Source organism: Phoca vitulina, unplaced genomic scaffold, assembly GCF_004348235.1.
Source record: "Phoca vitulina isolate PV1807 unplaced genomic scaffold, GSC_HSeal_1.0 scaffold13, whole genome shotgun sequence".
Classification (NCBI taxonomy): domain Eukaryota; kingdom Metazoa; phylum Chordata; class Mammalia; order Carnivora; family Phocidae; genus Phoca; species Phoca vitulina.
The window spans coordinates 2,781,532-2,799,862 of NW_022589716.1; the positions used below are offsets into that span (position 1 = coordinate 2,781,532).

Below are 18,331 nucleotides of genomic sequence, written 5' to 3' on the forward strand. Positions count from 1 at the left end.
GGAGAGAGAGAATGTCAAGCCGACTCCATACTGAGGGTGAGCCCGATGCGGGGCTCCATCCCAGGACCCTGAGATCATGACCTGAACCAAAGTCAAGAGTCCCACGCTTAACCGACTGAGCCACCCAGGCGCCCCTAAATCTTTGCTTTTTAAAAGTCCGGAAGGAAATGCACTAAGTTCATGACCCAGATGAATTTTAATTGTCCTTTTGTGGAATTTGATCATTACTTGTGATGATAATGAATTATCAGTGGAATGGAATTATCAATGGAATTATTCAGGAATGAAGCCAGCCGTTCTTGAAGCGGGGTGGGGGGTGGGGGGTGCTTCTCGACGACTTGGGTCTTGTTATAATTCTCCAGGCACAGAAGGAGGGGCGGGTGGGGGAGATACTGAGGCTTCTGGAGGCGGGAACAGAACGTGATACTTAAGCAGAGACGCCTCTTTTGCTTCGGGCAAGGCAGGCCCCTTCAGCGCCAGCCCGACCAGGCCAGGAGCCTGAGAAACAGCGGGAAAGGCAAGGAGAATCCCGGGGTTCACCCCGCCTCCCCTCCGTGCCTCCGTCCGCCAGGGGGCGCCGCTGCCTAACGTCCTGCTCCCAGCTGCAGAGCCTCGAGCAGGCACCACGACCCATTTGCAACTCCGTTTCCCCATCCCTGAGGTGGGCATGGCATTAATTTGGGGTAATAGGGTTTATTTAACCCCAGAGACACGTTCAATGCCCCCACATTTCTAAGATATTTTGGAAAGGTCACAGACACCACCCTCCAACCACAATTTACCCAAGTACTAAGATCAGGCCATAGAGGAGAAACTGAGGCCCAGAAGGAGCTATGACTTGGAAGAAAGCCTCAGAGGCATCCTTCCCCCTATGGGGAGTCTGGAGGCAGCCTCAGAACAGACACCTGCCATCGGGGGAGGGGGAAGAATGCTGTGCTTTGTTGCTGTTCTATAAGAGGGAGAAAGTGGGGGGAAGACCCAGCAGGGAGTCCTGGGGCTAGGGAGAACAGAACCCAGAGACCCCAAGACAGAAACTACAGTGACTTAAAGCCGGAACCGGTGCACAGGCAGCCACAAGCTCAGTCAGTCTTCAGAGACGGTTCCCGACACAGAACCCCGTCTTTCCTGCCCCTTACTGCTCCCCACCGGAGCTCCTGAGCCAGACTCGGGTCTGGACAAAGCTTTGGTGCTAAAAATTCTCCCATTCAAGTTTCCATTCTCTTGCATGGAGCTGCCTGGCAGATGAAGGGGAGGCGCCTGAGGGGGGTAGGTCTCCTGGGACTGATTCGCCACCCCCTTGTGCGGGGCTACCCTAGAAGCACACAGCAGGCGCAAGCCTGGCATACAGTAGGTGCCCAATAAATACGTGATCAAGAGTGGAAAGATAAAATGATGGATGTGCCTCCAGAATGACCACTGCAGAAGGTGGACAAGGGGCCTGGCGGACGCCCTCTTTCCACACCAGGGGTGGAAGCCCAGGAGGGAGATCCCAAGGGCGCTGGAAGAGGTTGCTCCCAGCCCAGCCCCTCAGAGAGCTCTCTCGGCAAAGCCCGCGGTCAGACTGGACCCCAGCCAAGTGCCTCCAATTTGGCCCCAAGGTCTGCCTATAACTAGAAGCCTGGTTGTCTCCCTCAATGGGGAGGGGGGTGGAGGGGGGGAGGCAAGGCAAGGGCCACCTGGGACCTCTTTCTGGAAGGTCCATCCATCTGCCAGGAGCCATTAGGTACCAAAGGGCTCAGCCACCACATTGGCCTCGTGGTCCACGCAGGGCTCGCCCCCAGTCCTCTGGTTGTCCAGGAGTAGGGCCCCAGGGTCAGGGCTGGCTTCAGGGGCCAGAAGCTCAGTGTCAGGTGACTCCGAGACCTCCGTGTCCAAAGCTCCTTCCTCCTCCTCCTCTTCTTCCGCCTCCTCCAGAGTCAGCTCAAAGTGGAATCGGTCAGGGCCCCCCTGCTCGGGGCTGGTGCGATCCACAGGACTGCGGGGGATCTTGCTCTGGTACCACTCACGGTTGTCCTCTAGCGTGTCCAGCAGGTCCTGTGCGTCTGGGTGCACCAGATCAGCCCACGTCTCCCACAGCGGGTGCACAATGTAGTCAATGAAACCCACCTGCGGGTTGATATGGGCGGGGGGCGGCGGAGCTGTGCAGTGTGAGTCCCCATGGAATCTAGACCTAGTCCAGCCTCCAGGCCTTTGCCCAGCTTGTTCCCTCTGTCTGGAATGCCATTTCCCGACTCCTACTCATCCTTCAAAACATTCTTCAAACAACCCCTCCTCTAGGGACTCTCCCCGGCCCCTTCTGGACACCCCCCAACCACTAAATCTTTCCTTCTATCCCAGCCCTGACCCCTCAGGGCTGGATGGATGTGTTCCCCTTCAGGGACCCCCACATCACCCAAAACAGACACATTTCCCAACTCCACCAGGGCAGATCCCTCTCCCTGCAGCCCAGAGAGAATGCGTCCCCGGCCTGACGCCACCCAGCCCAGTGCAGACCTCACCCTGAGGCCACCCCCCTTCCCTGGTCAGCTGTGGTCAAGCCAGGACTCCTGGGGTCGGCTCACCCGCCATCTCCCTCCCCTATCTCCCATGTCTGCCGGTGGCTCAGCCCGGGGCCCCTCAGACCTGGGACTTCTCCACTGAGGCAGTGTGCTTATCGCACATGGGGCTGATATCCAGGCCTGACTCCCGCTCCCGGTCGCCCTGCTGGAAGAACTCGGCCATGATGCGGTCCGTCCACCGGCGGTAGAGCTCCAGTGGCTTGGTGGGGTTGCTGAGGTCCGCACAGTGCACCAGGTTCTGCAAGACCTGGGGAGACCACGGCTCAGGAGGGCTCTGGCCGGGCCACCTTCAGGCCTGGTAGCATCCCCCAGAGGCTGGTGCCGTGAACACACCCATCTTACAGGGGAGGAAACTGAAGCCGGGAAAAGAATGGCTAAGGCATAGGCGTGGGATTCTAGGTCCCTCTGTTTCTTCAAGTTTGATGCACAGTCGGTGCTTCAGAAATAAAGTGAAACGAGAGCCATGGACACGGGGGGGTCCCCGGGGCCCTCCCGGCCACACACCTGGATGCGGTCAGAGTAGTTGTCCAACAGCAGGACTCCAAGGCTTGTCACCTTCTTGGTCTCCACCATCGTCTTGAGGTCAGCCAGAAGGTTCATGTGTTTGGACATGTCTGTGGCCAGGACCTGGGGGGCAGACAAGAGAGGATGACAAGTATGAGGACCGCACCTGTTCCATCCCTCACTCCCCACCTTCCAGACACCACACCCACTCTGATCCTAAGTCCCCTGAACCTCAGTTTCTTCATCTGTGAAATGGGGGGCTGTAACAAGATTCACTGCAAACCCAGTTCACAAGGGGAACTGAGTCAATGGTCCCTTCTCCAAGGTTGTTGGGTTCTTGGGGCGCATCCCACATATGGGACCAGGGCAAGGGGGAGGGAGAGTAAACTGGGGACTGAGGTGAGCTGTGCCTGATGGCAGTGGTGAGGCCCAGTAGAGGGTACGGCCTGTGCAAAGGCCCTGGGGCTGGATGAGCGGAGGAACATAGAGGAAGCAGTTGAGGCTTGAGCAAGTGAGTGCAGTAGTAATGGAGGGTGAGGATTGCAGTGGGTCTCAGGGAGGAGTGGGGGATTTATCCAGAGGGCTATGGGAGCCGCAGGTGGATCTAAAGTCAGGAAGGACCTGCCTTGGTGCTCCCCAACCATTCCCCTGTGGCCACCACATGGCCAAAAGGGCTGTTTTCAGCCATTTGGAAGGAAGTTCAGCTCTGAGCACAGCTGTTTAAAAGTCAGCTGGAAAAAAAAATCAACTTAACTGGACCCATGCAGAGCCAGCCCAGGAGTGATCCACATGTAGCCCATGGGCTTCTCTGAGAATCAGATAAAAATCTCAAAAATTCTCCCCAAACTTCCCATCTGCCTCAGTGATGCACCCACTGGGGGTACCTATTGCCCAAGGCCCCAACTCCACCTCACCAAACTTTTAATTGCTCTTCACTCAGAGCCTTGGTTTCCTCTGAGCTATCCGCACATGCTGTTCCCTCTGCTGGGAACACTCCTCCCCCACCTCATGGCCCTCCACACCCTGCAGGCCCCACTGACTTCAGTGTTCCCTCCTGGGGAAGCCCTCCTCCACCTTGAGTATCCCCCCCAGCCCGGCTCTGTCTTCAGGTCTCTCATTATGGCTCTGCCTATGGGTCCATCTCCCTCACAGACCAGGAGTCTTATAAAGGCCAGAACTCTACCGGTCATTGGCACAGGGTAAGCACACAATAGGTGTCCAATAAATGCTTGTTACATTAATGAATGAGGGGCGCCTGGCTGGCTCAGCTGGTAGAGCATGTGACTCTTGATCTCAGGGTCATGAGTTCAAGCCCCATATTGGGCGTGGAGCCTGCTTAATTAAAATAATAATAATAATAAAATTAATGAATTGAGGCACAAGACCCCAAAACTTAATGTTGTGTTCCGATCTGAAAAATATCAAATGGGCAGACTTAGGTTTCAAAAAAATTGTACCTGAAACCCCAGAAACAGTGTGTGAAGTGCAGCCAGGACTTAATTCTGGTGACCCTCGCCCAGGGCTTGGATGGTCATTACCCCATTTTACAGAGGAGGAAGCTCAGGTTCAGAGTAGAGACATGGCCAGGTCCAAATGAACCCTCAGCCAGGCCAAGATCACCCCGTCCCATTCTTAGCTGTGGCCTCACCATGTCGATGACCATCCTGCGCAGACTCAGCCTCTGCTTGGCACTGAGGTTCTGGAAGATGTCGCAGTTCTCTGCCTGCAGCAGCTTGAAGCCCACGGCCAGGTGGTGGTTCTCCAGCACAGAGGCATCATTGTACATAAGTGCAAGCTCTGAGTCTGCGGGGGAGGCAGAGAGCCTCAAGACCTGTGCACCTGCCCACTCCACCCAAAAGCAGGTTTCGCAAGCCCTCGGCAAACTCCTACTCATCCGTGGAGGCCCCACCTCTAATGCCTTCTACTCCATGAAGCCTTCTAGAATTCTGTCTTTCCCCCTAGCTCTGCCCTGACTGCAGGGCTGGGGGCATCTGTGTTCAGCTCTGCCTCCTCGAAACTGGGGACTCCTTGAGGCCTTAGCATGGCAGGAGACAGTGCATACTGAGTGCTGCTTGACTGAACAACTGAGTTGTCATCTTATTAGACTCTGGGATCGTTGAGTAAGAAGGCTCCACTCCTGTCCCCAGCTCTCCAAGGATGTATACAGAAGGCACCCAATAATTATTTGACTGAGTTCTTCAGAAACATCAAAGGACTCTGAGCTTTAAAATCTTTGTGGCCCAGGGCAGTTCTGCCACAGTTGTTATTTTCTCATTTATTGAGCACCTACTGTGTACCTGGAAGCGCTCTGAGCACCTAAGGGAGGGATGGTCTCCGCCCTTTCACAAACAGGGAAACTAGGCTCAGAATAGGAGTGGGTGGGCCCGAGATGATCACATGACTGACAGGTGGAGGCAGGGCCCCGCCCCCAACTCACTGGTGTTAATGAGAAACTGGTTGGAGACCCCAGGATGGTCCACATCATGGATGGCGCTTGCAAAGATGGCAGCCAGGATTTCCAGGTCTGTGAAAACGGCCTGAGCAGGCGCGAGGCACGGGAGGTAAGGGGTGGGCTCTCTGCCCCCTGCACCCACCCTGGCTGCCTCTAGCCTTAGGGTAGTACCTCGAGGGCAGGTGTGGCCAGCAGCACATGCGTGGACTGAGCCACATCAGCGGCGTGTAGGCTGTTGTGGTAGGCCACATCGGCATGATAGTGACTCTCCAGCGTCAGAAGGTAGGTGACAAGTGTGTCCGCTGGGATCTGAAATGTCTTGAGCAGGTCCCGTTCCTGGTCCATCACAGGCCTCCAGTCACTACGCCTTCCCTCCTTCTGAACTCCTATCCATGCCTCAAATGACCCCTCTTCCAGGATGCCCTCCCATCTCTCCCTCTGAATTCCCTTGGTCCCTGTCCTTCCCGTCTGGTCTATCCCTGACCTCACAAGGCTGGGGTTATCTTTGTCCAGTTGTTCCCTCCAAGACTGGGTCTCTTCAGGGCCAGGCTCAGGGCTGAGGCTTGTTGACAATGAATTTTTCAACATGAAAAATCCATCCTTCAATATGTAGCTTAAATTATGCCATTCAGGGGTATCACGGAGGATTTGAAAATGAGTGTCCCTGGAGGTCTTGGGGTAGGAAGATGTGAAGGAAAGAAACTCCAGTCGCCCTGTGAGGGCAGGTAGGTACCTGAAGGATGCTGAATATGACGGTTGTGAGGGGCCGGTTCCCACTTAGTTCCGCCACCTTGAACACATCAAGCCCCCACTTGTTGGTGTCTTCCAGTTCCTAGAATGTGCAGAACTGGAGCTTAACTCCAGCTCACCTTCCTCAGGCCCTGGACCCTCGACACCCCCCACCAGGCCCCAGGTCCTACACTGAGCCCCACCTACCCAGTATACAAGCGGGCAAACTGAGGCCCAAGATAGGGCATCCAAGCAGAGCCACGACTCAAACTCAAGTCTCAGGATTCCAGTTGGGGACCCACCTTGGCCAGCTGCCCCTCCTGGTCAGTCTGGACCCCAAAGCGTGGGACGGTGGCTGCAGAGAGGCTGGCACTGTGGGGGACCCCACGCAGGCTGCTGATCTGGGACATGGGCCTTGGGGTCTCCATGGGGGTCACCCTGGGCAACTCCATCTCAGTCTGCTGGTCTGTAGACGGAGCAGGGTGGGGCTCAGGGAAACTGATTCAGAACCGCTGGGGTCATCCTGCCTAGCCTCAGGTCCTGGATCTTGCCAAGCCTCAGGACCAACCTATTTCCTTTTTACCTGGATCAAAGTAAGCTTGGAGTAAAGTCCCTATCTGGCCTGTAGCTACTACCCTTCTCCTCTGTTCATGGCTGATCTCAGGGACCCCTTCTGTTTGACATTGCCCTTGGGTACCTGGGGTTCAGTATTTTTCCCCAAACAGCCAAATGTCCTTTCCATCTCCCAAGCTGGAGATCTAGCTGTCTCCATGTTCACTCCATGTCCCCCTTGGAAAACTTCTACACATGCTTCAGAACTCTAGCTTTAATGTCCTCCTCCTCCTGAAAGTTTCCTCTGTTCTTCCCTGTGGTCCATCTCTGACCCCTGGGGTTGGAGGTGTCCATGTCTGGCTCTGTCTTCCCCAGATCGAGGTCTGTAATACAAGACTTTCTTTTTCTTCCTTCTTTCTACCTCTATGATGTTGCCCAAGCAGTGACCCACCACAGCTCACCCAGGAATGTTTGGGAGATGTACTCGGACACCTGGTTCCCAGAGCGGCTGGTTTCGGACAGGTGAGTTAACTCCCGGTTCAGCATCCGCTTGAACTGCAGGGGAAGGTGAGGGCAGTGATGATGGGGGCACTGTGGGCAGAGGCAAATGATCTCGGCTATCTGGTCCTCCTCACCTTGTTGGAGGCCATTTCCCCCACTGAGTGCCGTGTCTGCAGTGTCTCCAGCTGATCCAGACACCAGTCCAGCTCGTCCAGTGTCTCCAAAGCCAGCTTCTGCCCAGTGTCCTCTGGGGGCCAAGCTGGTCAGGGGCTGCCTCAACCCCCCTGGAGGACCCTGCGCCCCTCATGCCTCTATCTCTGCATCTGGACCCTGGAGCCCTTCCCAATAAGGTCATTAAGGACCCCAGGATCTGAGTGATAGATCTGTTCCCAAGTAGCTGTGTGACCATGAGCAGGTCTCTGCCCTCCCTGGGCCTCGGCCTCTCCATCTGTAATATGGGCGTGGAAGACTCCATCCCCAAGGGTGTTTTGGGGATTACAATTAGCAAAGCCTAAGGACTCATGGGCGAAGTAGGTCACCATGGAGAGGAAGTTCACAGCTGTCCAGCAGTGGGAGGAGGGAGGAAGAGCAGGCACGTTACCTGTAGGTGGAGGGAGCTGACTGCCAATCAGGGGGTTCTCGACTGATGCCTGCCTGCGGTAGAGATGGCCTCCGTCACTCCGCTCCCACCCAGCATACCCCACCCCTTCCCGGCGAGGTGCGGGCCGCATTCTTTCGGGTCGGGCCCTGCCTCAGCCTGGCCCACCTTGTCTTCAGGCCCCGCCCCTCCAGGCCTGGTCCCGCCCCCTCCGCCAGCCCAGCCCGTCTCTCCCCCAGGCCCCGCCCCGATGCCTGCGCTTGTCGGCCCCACCTCGCTCCGCCAGGCCCCGCCCCCGCCCCGCCCTCTGCGTACTTGGCTGCCCCGCGGCCTTGCAGGTGGGCAAGGGCTGCGACGTTGCTCCGAACTGTCCTCAGACTGGCTAGGACCTGTCGGAAGGGGCGTGATCAGCGTTGGAAAGCAGGGGTCGGATCTGCCTGCTTGGCTCACGGGAGGAGGGGCAATGGGTGGGCACCCACCTGGGCAAAGGGCGTCACAATCATGTCTTCTCCGTGTCTGCGGGGAGATGGGACATCAGGAAGGGCGGCCAGGAGAAGACCTCACGCTGGTTCCCATCTTGCAGCTTTTATCCATACTATGTCCTCACCTGAGCGCGTCCTCCCCTCGTGATTCCTCCTTTGGGTGTCCTTTTGCTCCCCGAGCTCCCCTCACCTGTCTCTTCCCCATCTCACAAATAGGGAACCAGGGGCGGCAGAGATCTTAATAGAGGCAGGGTGGAAATTATTGTATTTCTTTTTTCATTATGGCTACCAGGAATCTCAAATCGAGGTGTTTGTTCTGTTGCTGCTAATTGGAGTTAATGTCTCCGGATTGCCACCCAAACCAGCCTCAGTTCAAGCACAGAGAATTACCGGGTATCATTCTCCGCATGCTCAACCGCGTAAGTGAGCTGTCTGGGAAACACCTAATTAAACCTCAAAGCCCAGTTCAAATGACCACTTGGAGGTGTGCTGAATGGAGGAATTAAGAAAGGAGGGAAGAACAGGGAGGTGTCATCCCACCAGCCTTGGACTCACAGATCGCTAGCCACAGAGGAGTTCCGGGACATGGCCTTGGGGGAGAGTTCGTAGTCACTGTCGGAGCGGTACAGGAAGGACTCTCGCCTCTGGCTGTGCTGAGCAGGGGCCTGGCTGACCCGACCAAGGCCAGGCCCAGCCTGAGGGTCCAGGGTGCTTCTCCCGCATGAGAATCCATTTTCCAGGTCAAAGCTGAAGGCAGATTAGGCTTGGTCAGAGCCTTGGGTCCCGGCATGCGGATGCCTGGCTGTGGCCCACATCCTCCCTGGGGCTTCGATGGGTTGGACAGAAGTAGCCTCCAGTTTGTCCACCTGCCCCACAGTCGCACCCCTACCCAGGGGACCTGTGCTCCTCATTCTTCTGTCTCCACATCTGTACCCCAGAGCCCTTCCCACTGGGACCAATCTGGACCCCGGGACATGAGTTTCAGATCTGTCCCCATGTGGTTGTGTGACCATGGGTAGGTTTCGGCCTTTCTCTGGACATCAACCACCTGGTCTCTAATATGGGCATGGTATACTCCTTCCCCGACGGCGCTTTTAGGGAGTAACCACAGAGCACGAGCGGACTGCCGCTGTGTACCTGTACTAAGCAGTAAACTGAAGTCTATGTAGCATGATAAATTAATCGGGACAGCAAACAATTTCCTGGGCTTTCCTTTCTAGAGGGAGCCTGGGTCCAGCTTGGATCTGACATGCTCCAAGGCTCCCCCAGCCAGCTTTGTCCTCGTTCCGATCACCTGTCCTCACCCCCAGCTCCCAGGCCCCAGGCTCATTCCATATGGCCCTGCCCCAACTTTGTGGACCATGCCCCCACTCACTTGGCCTCGTCCTAAGTTTCCCCACTCCTCCGCAGCACCATCCTCTCCCCAGTGCCCCTTGTTGCAATAATCCCCAACACCCCCTCCCAGCTCTCAGCCCTGTGTCTCTGTCAGGCCACACCCGGACTGGGTAAGGGGGACTACACCCCTATCCTTTGGGATTACAGATCAGAGAAAAAGTGGGAGGGGCTGGGGGGAAATAGAAGTTCAGGAGAGGAGTTAGTAGGAGAGAGAGGGGCTGCCTGTGTGGGGGTCATGGGCTTTTGAGAAGGGAGAAGGGGATAGGCAGGAGAGGCGAAGCCAGGAAGACACCGGGGACCTCCCAAGACACAGGGCTCCTGGCCAAGGGCCAGTGTCCACCTGGTCCCCTGCCAAGTGACCCCATCCCAGTCCACCCGGCGGGATCAGCACCTGCCAGAAGACTCTGAGCCGGGGATTAGGCTCAGACCGCAGTGGGGGTGGGGGATTCGACGGGATTCTGTCCAGTTCGGCTGGATTCGGTCCGGCTCCGTCACGTACAGCCACGTTTGACCCGATTTGGGCCTGATCACACAATGTTTGGGCCTGCTCCAGATAGATTCTGGACCAGATAGGGCCTCGGTGGGTTGGGCAGAAGTAGCCTCCAGTTTGTCCACCTGCCCCACAGTCGCACCCCTACCCAGGGATCCTGTGCCCCTCATTCCCCCCTCTCCACATCTGTACCCCAGAGCCCTTCCCACTGGAACCAATCTGGACCCCGGGACATGAGTCGCGCGAATTCGGTAAGATTCGGCTACGTCCGATCCCGCTCAGGCAGGTTCGGAGGCATACGGGCATATTCGCCTAAATCCGGCTGCGCTAGGTTTACGAACAAGCCCGGGTGGCCCTCGGCCCGAGTCGCGCATTTTCGGCCTAGTCCGGCCTCACTCGGGTGTGTTCGGACGTAGTCGGCTATGTCCGGCGGCTCTCGGCCTTTCCGAATTCGGCGCTTCCAAGAGAATCCCCAGACAGCTGGGGCTTCCGAGCTCCCGCTTCGTGACGTCACCCTGAGGGGCGGGTGCCTCTTAACCCTATCCTGCCCAGGCCGGGGGCTCGGAGGCTAGCAAAGAGACACTCAGGAGGGCCAGCGGCAGCGGATACCCAAACCTGCCCTCGGAAGGGGAGCCTTGGGAGTGGCTACCCCCGACCCCTCCCTTGCCTCTCCCCAAAGTTTCTGGAAGAGCAAACCCATGGATCAATAGGGAAACTGAGGCCAGGAGAGGCAACAGGGTGCTGGATTAGAATCCAAGTAATGGGTGCGGAGGGTTAAGGGCTGGGCGGGGATTTTCGCGCCGCGAGAAAAGCTGTTTTTCTTTCTGCTCTAAACTTAGCCGGGAGCGGTGGGGTCAGACCGTGGTTCCATGACGCGGGCGGCTCGGGGCGAGGTCGCCTGGACTGTGGGAACCGTGCGTCTGTCCATCGGTTGGATAGGTAAACTGAGGCAAGGGGGCCTCAGAGGGACCCACCCTCCTCCAGCCTCACCTTCTGGGACCGAGGGCTCTCCCTCGACGCCCCTGAACTCTCTCCGGAACCCTCCGCAGGGACCCCTCTTCTCAGGCGTCTGGTGCGCTGGTGGCGCTCTCCGGGACCTGGGACACCCCACCCCTCCCGGACTGAAAGGGCGCCATCAAGGACCACGGTCACGACTGCCTCCACCCTGCCAGCTGTCACTGGCCGTGTGACCTTGGTGAAGGGACCTTCAGTCCCTGAGCCAGCAGGTGCCAAATTATCAAGTGAGTGCTAATGTGGCACGAATCCAGAGCAAGGTGCCAGACACAGTCGGCGCCCACAAGCCCCACCTCCGACCCCAGCCTCGCCCCCGCGCCCCACGAGGTCACAGCTTCCTGAAGGGGTCGGGATTAGAACCCAGAACGGTGGATGGAGTCTTCCTAGGACGCAACCGAGTGCGGCTGCGAGGAACCGGCGCTCAGTCAGCGCAGGTCCGCTTTCTGCGTGGGACACGCAACTCGCCCTCTTACACTGCGAACACCCTGCTTCGAAGGCCCCCCGTCAAATCAGGTCTTCCCCTGTAGACACCGAAGGCTTGGTGTTTGGCCCCCGGGCCATCTCGGTGCTGGCTCCGGGACTGATTGGGGAGCGAGAACGAGGGGAGGAGTCATTCCTCCTCCCCTCCCTCGCAGGGCGTTCAGCAGGCTAGGGTCAGGAGGAGACGTGAGCCTCAGCCCGTCCTGCTCTGGGCCACACAGCTGGAAAGGGACAGACGCTGGTCCCTCGGGCCTTTGTACAGGCAGCGGGTGGAGGGAGAGACAGATAGAGATAGAGAAAGACAGAGTCTCCAAGTACGAGAGAGGGAGATAGGGCAGGAGGAGAGAGATACCGAGAAAGAGAGGGAGGGGCAGAGCGTCCCTACCCTGATTCCCGACCCGGCTCCAGCTGTCCCTGACTTTGCCCTTCCCACCTCCAGCCTAGCTGTTCTGGTGACCCCCGCCAGGCCCTCCGTCTCGCCTCACCACAGCGGATGGGCCACAGTGAAGCGCCGCTGCAGGCGGATGCTCTGGTTCACCAGGAGTTTCCTGAAGAGCCCGGGGGAGCCGCGCGGGGAGCCCCGAGGGGAGCTGGACCCGGGGGCCGGGGCGGGCGCGGGGGGTCCCTGCATCGCCAAGATCGCGTGGAGGCTGAACCCAGCGCAGGCTGCGCGGGACCTTTTCTGGACAGCCGCGGGGGCGGGGCCCGGCGGGGAGGGGGCAGAGGGCGCACCGGCTCCGCCTCGCCGCTGGACCTCTCCATGATGCCCCTACCGGGACAAATGGGGAAACTGAGGCACTGAGCTGGCCGCAACTCTCTGCTCCCTCCCTTTGGGGGTGGCCCCCGTGCGTCCCAGAACCCGGATCTTAGCCACTTCCCTTTGTCAACACGGCCACAATTAGGGCAGCTTGTTGGGTTGACAACTTGGCTGAAGAGTGAAATGCGGAAGTCAGAAAGGGAAGTGTCCTCCATTGTGAGAGGGTCACCGAGGCACGGAGTTTGCCAAGGGGCTGCTCAGATCCCGTGCAGTGTTTCCAATACCCCTCTGCCCATTTTCCATATGGAGAATATGAGGCCTGAAGCCACCAAGGGCTGCCCCAAAACTACAAACCCTTAACCCTTTACCAGGTGGGGAAACTGAGGCTTGGAGAGAGGTAGTAACAGGCACGTGGCTTTGCTGCAGGGCAGCGGGTTCGAACCCAGCTCCCCTTCTCCCAGTCTCCCTCCACAAGTCCCCACATGACCCCCACCCGCTCTGACATTCCCCAGGCCCCGTCTCTGGATCCTTTCCCCTCTCTTGCTGTCTCTACTGGACAAACATCCGCACTCCACTCCCGCCAGATCTTCCGTCTGTGAAGCATCAGCTGCCTCTCCCCTGCCCCAGGAAGGACCCCAGGGGGCCTGGAATGGGAGATTCTGGGGGCTTTCAGGGATCTGTACCACGTGCTCTATCCTCTGAATGCTGGCGTTGGGGTGGCCCTGCCCCGTTCCACAGAAAAGGAAACCAAGTCTCAGGGTGTCACACTTGGTGGCAGGACCTTGAATGCCCATGTCTTAAGCAGAGGCAGCTGAGGCCCAGGGAGGCTGGGCCTCTCAGCTGAGGCCTCACAGAAGCTCTAAGTCCAACTGTGTCCCTGCTGGGGGATGACATTCCCTCCCCTGCCTGGGCTTTGTCCCAGGGGACTTCACGCATTTTGGGGTCCCTAGGCAAATGGCACCCACATTTCTGACACTCCGAGGGGAATGTGATATACAATGGGGTGATTAGAGCTTCAGTGGGGGAACCTGAGGTGCCACAGGGAGGAGACTCTGACTCTCTCCTGACTCCCAACCATCCCATTGTCCCCATTGTACAGGTGAGAAAACGGAGGCTCAGAGAAGGGGCACGCTGGGGCCCAGCAGTGCAGAGAGTCTCAAGGACCTGGCTGGGAACCCCCTCCTGCCCCTGTGGCCCTGCAACCGGACACCTGGTGGGAACCAGACTCACTGTCCCAAAGTCAAAAATACCATCTGTAGTTGCTGTGGTTGGACCTAATTATAGCCAGTCCCCAGGGGATAGAGGCTGCCAGGATCAGCCTGGTGGAGGCACTGGGGACAGGGTCAGAGGAGCCTCGATACCACCTCGGCCCCATGGGAGGGGCTTGTAAGGGTCCCATGTCCCCAAGGAGAAACAGGCACGGAGAGATTCAGTCTCTCCCCAGAAGTCACAGACATGAAATGGAAAGCTAAGACGAAATGCATCAATACCAACTGCTTCCTACTTGCCTGGAGCTGAGCCAAGGGCGGCACGTGTGAAAGTCATTTGATTTTCAGAGCAACTCTACAAAGTGGGTACTATCACACTCATTTTGTGGATGGGGAAACTGAGGCACAGGGAGGTGGTGTTCACTTGCTCGAGGTCACATAGCCCTGAGAGGCAGGGCCACGGTCAATCAAGCCTAGGCTGGAGGGCTCCCTAGCATGTGCCCTCTCCCAATTAATGCTTAACTGACTCTATCCTCACTGAAGTCCCAGAGGCTACTCTGACATTCATGTTTTATCAAGAGTTGTTTTTTTTTTTTTTTAAGATTTTATTTATTTGGGAGAGAGAGAATGAGAGACAGAGAGCATGAGAGAAAGGAGGGTCAGAGGGAGAAGCAGACTCCTTGCTGAGCAGGGAGCCCGATGTGGGACTCCATCCCGGGACTCCAGGATCATGACCTGAGCCGAAGGCAGTCGCTTAACCAACTGAGCCACCCAGGCGCCCCTATCAAGAGTTTTAATAGTTTAATGGCTTGAAACATTAATAGATTCAACTTTAAATATTTTATTAACAGTTTTAACAGTAATGCTCTATTAATAGCTTTTGGGATGGAGAAAATGAGCCACAGAGCCAAGACTCAGCATTTGAAGCCTGGTCTGCTTGACTCTGGGAGGCTCCAAACCCAGCCGGGTAAGGGGCTGAGGCTGAAGGAGGGGTGGACAGGAGGACCCCCATCCTGACTTTGTCCCTGTGTCCTGCCTGATGAGGAAGGGCCCAGCATTCTAGTGCCCTTAGCATATCATCAACTGGAATTCCCCCATTGAAGCAGTCCTTCCTTTGGCAGACACTTTTCTCCTCTGCCACCAGGTGGCCCCAGTGAGACAGGAGGTGGGTGCTGTTATGCCCATTTTACAGACAAGTAAACTGAGGTCTGGAGAGGAGAGATGATTTGTCCAAGTCCCTGAGAATCTATTTTTTTTAAGATTTTATTTATTTATTTGAGAGAGAGAGAGAGAGCACATGAGCGGAGGGGAGGGGTAGACAGAGAGGGAGAGGGAGAAGCAGACTCTCTGCTAAGCAGTAAGCCCGACACAGGACTGGATCCTAGGATCCTGGGATCATGACCTGAGCTGAAGGCAGACGCTTAACTGACTGAGCCACCCAGGTGCCCCCTCCCCCACCCCCATGGAGAATCTAGACAAAGAGAGGAGAGCAGGGGCTGAGTCAAGTGTATATAAATGTTCACATGGGTCAGATCTCACCCTCCTCTGCTCCAGACGCTTCCAATGGCTCCCTATTGCCCTTCCATCTCAATCCATACCTCTCTGAGGGCCTTGTGTGGCCTGACCCTTTTGAGGTCTGAGCCTCCGCACCCCCCTCCTCTTGGCTCACTCTGCCCCAGCCTCATCTCCTTCCTTAGTTTTCCTTGAACCAGTCAGGTTCAAGGTCCCACCCCATGCCCTTGCTCAAATGTTCTCCTGCTGACTCTTCATGTTTCAGATCATAGCTGGAGCATGACCCCTCCAGGAAGCCCTCCCTGACCAGCTGGGTAAATATTCTCAGAGCACCCTTTCCTCATGGGTACAATTTTACATTTCCTTGTCATGATTACTTGATCTGGATCTGCCTTGCCCACCAGGCCCTCAAAGGCAGGACCTGCGTTTGCTCACAGCTGCGCCCTCAGTGTCTGGCACGCAGTAGACGCTCAATAAATGCTTGTAAGCAAATAGAAAGTCTCCTCCTCCCTCCCTTCAGCCACAGTGATCTGTGTTGAGCTCTTCATATACCTGATCCTCTTGAGTCTAAGGCTTTGCACATTCTGTTCATTCTGCTTGGCATATCTTTCCCTTCAGTCCTCCTGGCTAAATTTTCTTCATCCTTCAGTTTAAGCTTAGATGCCACCCCTTTCAAGCCATCTTTTCTCACCTCCTACTCACCCAGTGCTGGATCAGAAACCTCCTCTGGGCTCCCCTGGCACCCTGAGCTCTCCCCATCACAGCACAGATCACCCTGTGCTATCTCCACCTGGTGTAAGTGTCTCCACCATGAGCCTGTCAGCACCTGCTTGCCCATTGCTGTGTCTTCAGTACAGGGCCTGGCACACAGTAGGTGCTTAATAAGTGCTTGCTGAACAAGATGCTAGGATCCTCCCAGACCATATGATCTGCCTGGGGCAGTGGGGAGGACAGCCAGATCTGGGAACCAGGCTCCCACACAGAAAGTTCAAGACAAAATGTAGAAAATACGGATTCATGTTTGCATCCCGCTGTCAGCACTGAGGTTCAGAGAAGCACTGTCACTTTTTCAGGACCACACAGTAGGTTGTCCTTAAACTCAGCTTCCCCAAGGGCTGAGCCCCTTCCCACACACCAGCATATATATGCACACGCACCCCTGTGAACACTCACAGGAACACAATCTCCTGCCTTCCAGAGCCACTTAGGGTCTCCCCCCTAAGACAGGCTCAAACCTGTTTGTTCTTTCTTGAAGATGGAAAATCATGAGTCACTGGGAGTGGGGGCAGGAGGAGCTGAGGGATGGGGGGGCTGGTGGGGCCAAGGGGCCTGCTGGGTCACCTGGGAACAGCTCCAAACCCTCTGAGCCATGGGGCCCATCTGTCCCAGATGTATCCCAGAGCTGCTAGGGGACCAGGCTGGGAGTGTTAGGCCAGGGTTGTTGATTAAGTAAGAAGTCAGTGGCCCCAGGATGTGCATGGACCAAGGTAGGAGGAAATGAAAACCAAGATCCAGAGAGGAAAGGAACCCACTTGACGTCACCCAGCCTAACCTCAAACCCCAGACTCTGGATCTGGCCTAGAGTCAGGTGGCTCCCCCTCCTATCCAAGGAGGGCCTGGGGCTCCTAGATCCTGCTCCTCACTCCTCCAGTTCCTCAGCCTTCCAGCCCTGAGACTCCCAACTCTGGTTCCTCTAAGGTCCCTGTTTCCCCTCTCTGTGTTTCTTTTCTGTCTCTTATTCCCCTGCCTGCCCCCCTTGGTTTATATGAAAAAGGAGGAGCAGCCCTCCCCCTTCACTCCCCCCTTCTCCATTCCATCCCTTCTGATGTGGAAAAAACATCCTGTGCTCAGGCTGCCCAAGAGGCTTCCACTCCTCCCCAGGTGACAAGGGGCCAGACAGACCACAGAGAAGGCTCCTTCCCCAGTGCTGTGGACGGCCCCCGCCCTGGTCCTCTCATGCATCCTCCCCAAGGTGCCCTCAGATACTCATGGTGGCCACAAACCCCACAAACATCCTAGGACATTCCAAGATCTGGAGGACCCTCGGACACCCAACTGGATCAGAGTGAAGTCACGCCCAGTCACACACCCATGGGCACCACAAGGGGAAACACAGAGGCACGTACACAGCTGGTGTACACACACCCAAACACATCCAGTCACCCAGAGACACAGCTGGCTGTGGACACTCACACGACAGGACGGAGCACACACGGGTCGCAGCTGCTCAGACTCACACACACACTCAGAGGCGATAGCACCTTAGAACACCCAATCACAGACCCATAAGCAATCATGACACCACCACCCTCCAGCTCCACCCCACATAAAAACAGCTTTTTTCCTCCAGAGAACCAGCTTCAAGCCAAGCAGCAGAGACCCCCGCCCCAGGAGAAGCAAGGACCCTCCCCCACTCCCGCCAGGCCCCGCGCGCCCCTCCCCCACGCCTCGGGAGTGCCCTGCCCCCGCCCACCTACCGCCTGTAGGAAGTGGGCCAGGAGCGCCGCGACTCCTCGAGCCCCGGCCACGGGCTCCGGTCCCGCTCACTGCGGCCCGCGGACTTGTCCGGGTCCGAGTAGAAGCGCTGCTGGATGCGGATGGGGCGCCGGGGCTGACGCCACAAGTGCTTCGGGGGTCTGGTTATGCCTTGGCGGCTGCGAGCGCCACTCAGCTCGCTGGATGCCTCCGCCCCTTCTTGGACCCCTGGGGTCTCCATGCGCCAGAAGAAGGGAGGGGGGAGAGCAGGGAGCAAAGAGAACAGGGCGCGGGAGCCGTCCCTGGGAACCAGGAGTGTCTGCGCCGGGGTCGGGCCAGGGCCGGGGGTGGAGGCGACAGCGAGGAGCTGTCCGCGCCGGAGGTGCTGAGGCGGGAGAAGGTAGAAACAAACAGGGGCTCAAGGTGGGGCTCACACCGAGGAGCTGTCCGTGCCCGGATGGTGCTGAAGGGGAGCAAGGGAAGAAGAACTTGGGGTGGGGGTTGGAAACAGGGGCTGGGGACACCCCCAGAGCAGAGAATGGTTTGCTGTCCCCTCTAGTGCTGAATGAAGGAGGGTCAAGACAGGAGCTTGGAGTGGAGAAGACAGAAATTGTCCTCCCTGTT

The 18,331-nt window shown here is 57.2% G+C and overlaps 1 protein-coding gene across 1 annotated transcript; it reads right to left on the reverse strand.

Moving 5' to 3' along the window:
• Nucleotides 1-300: 300 nt before the first annotated feature.
• On the reverse strand, nucleotides 301-17,948 carry PDE4C (phosphodiesterase 4C). The gene is made up of 15 exons (XM_032412444.1): nucleotides 17,710-17,948; nucleotides 8,932-9,123; nucleotides 8,374-8,410; nucleotides 8,210-8,283; nucleotides 7,898-7,950; nucleotides 7,431-7,543; nucleotides 7,257-7,350; nucleotides 6,546-6,709; nucleotides 6,248-6,346; nucleotides 5,686-5,850; nucleotides 5,500-5,599; nucleotides 4,711-4,865; nucleotides 3,063-3,185; nucleotides 2,623-2,805; nucleotides 301-2,106 (listed from the first exon to the last, which is right to left on the reverse strand). Exons 1-15 carry the CDS (start codon nucleotides 17,946-17,948, stop codon nucleotides 1,720-1,722), a joined length of 2,178 nt encoding a protein of 725 aa, XP_032268335.1. The 3' UTR covers nucleotides 301-1,719.
• Between the last annotated feature and the right edge of the window lie 383 nt (nucleotides 17,949-18,331).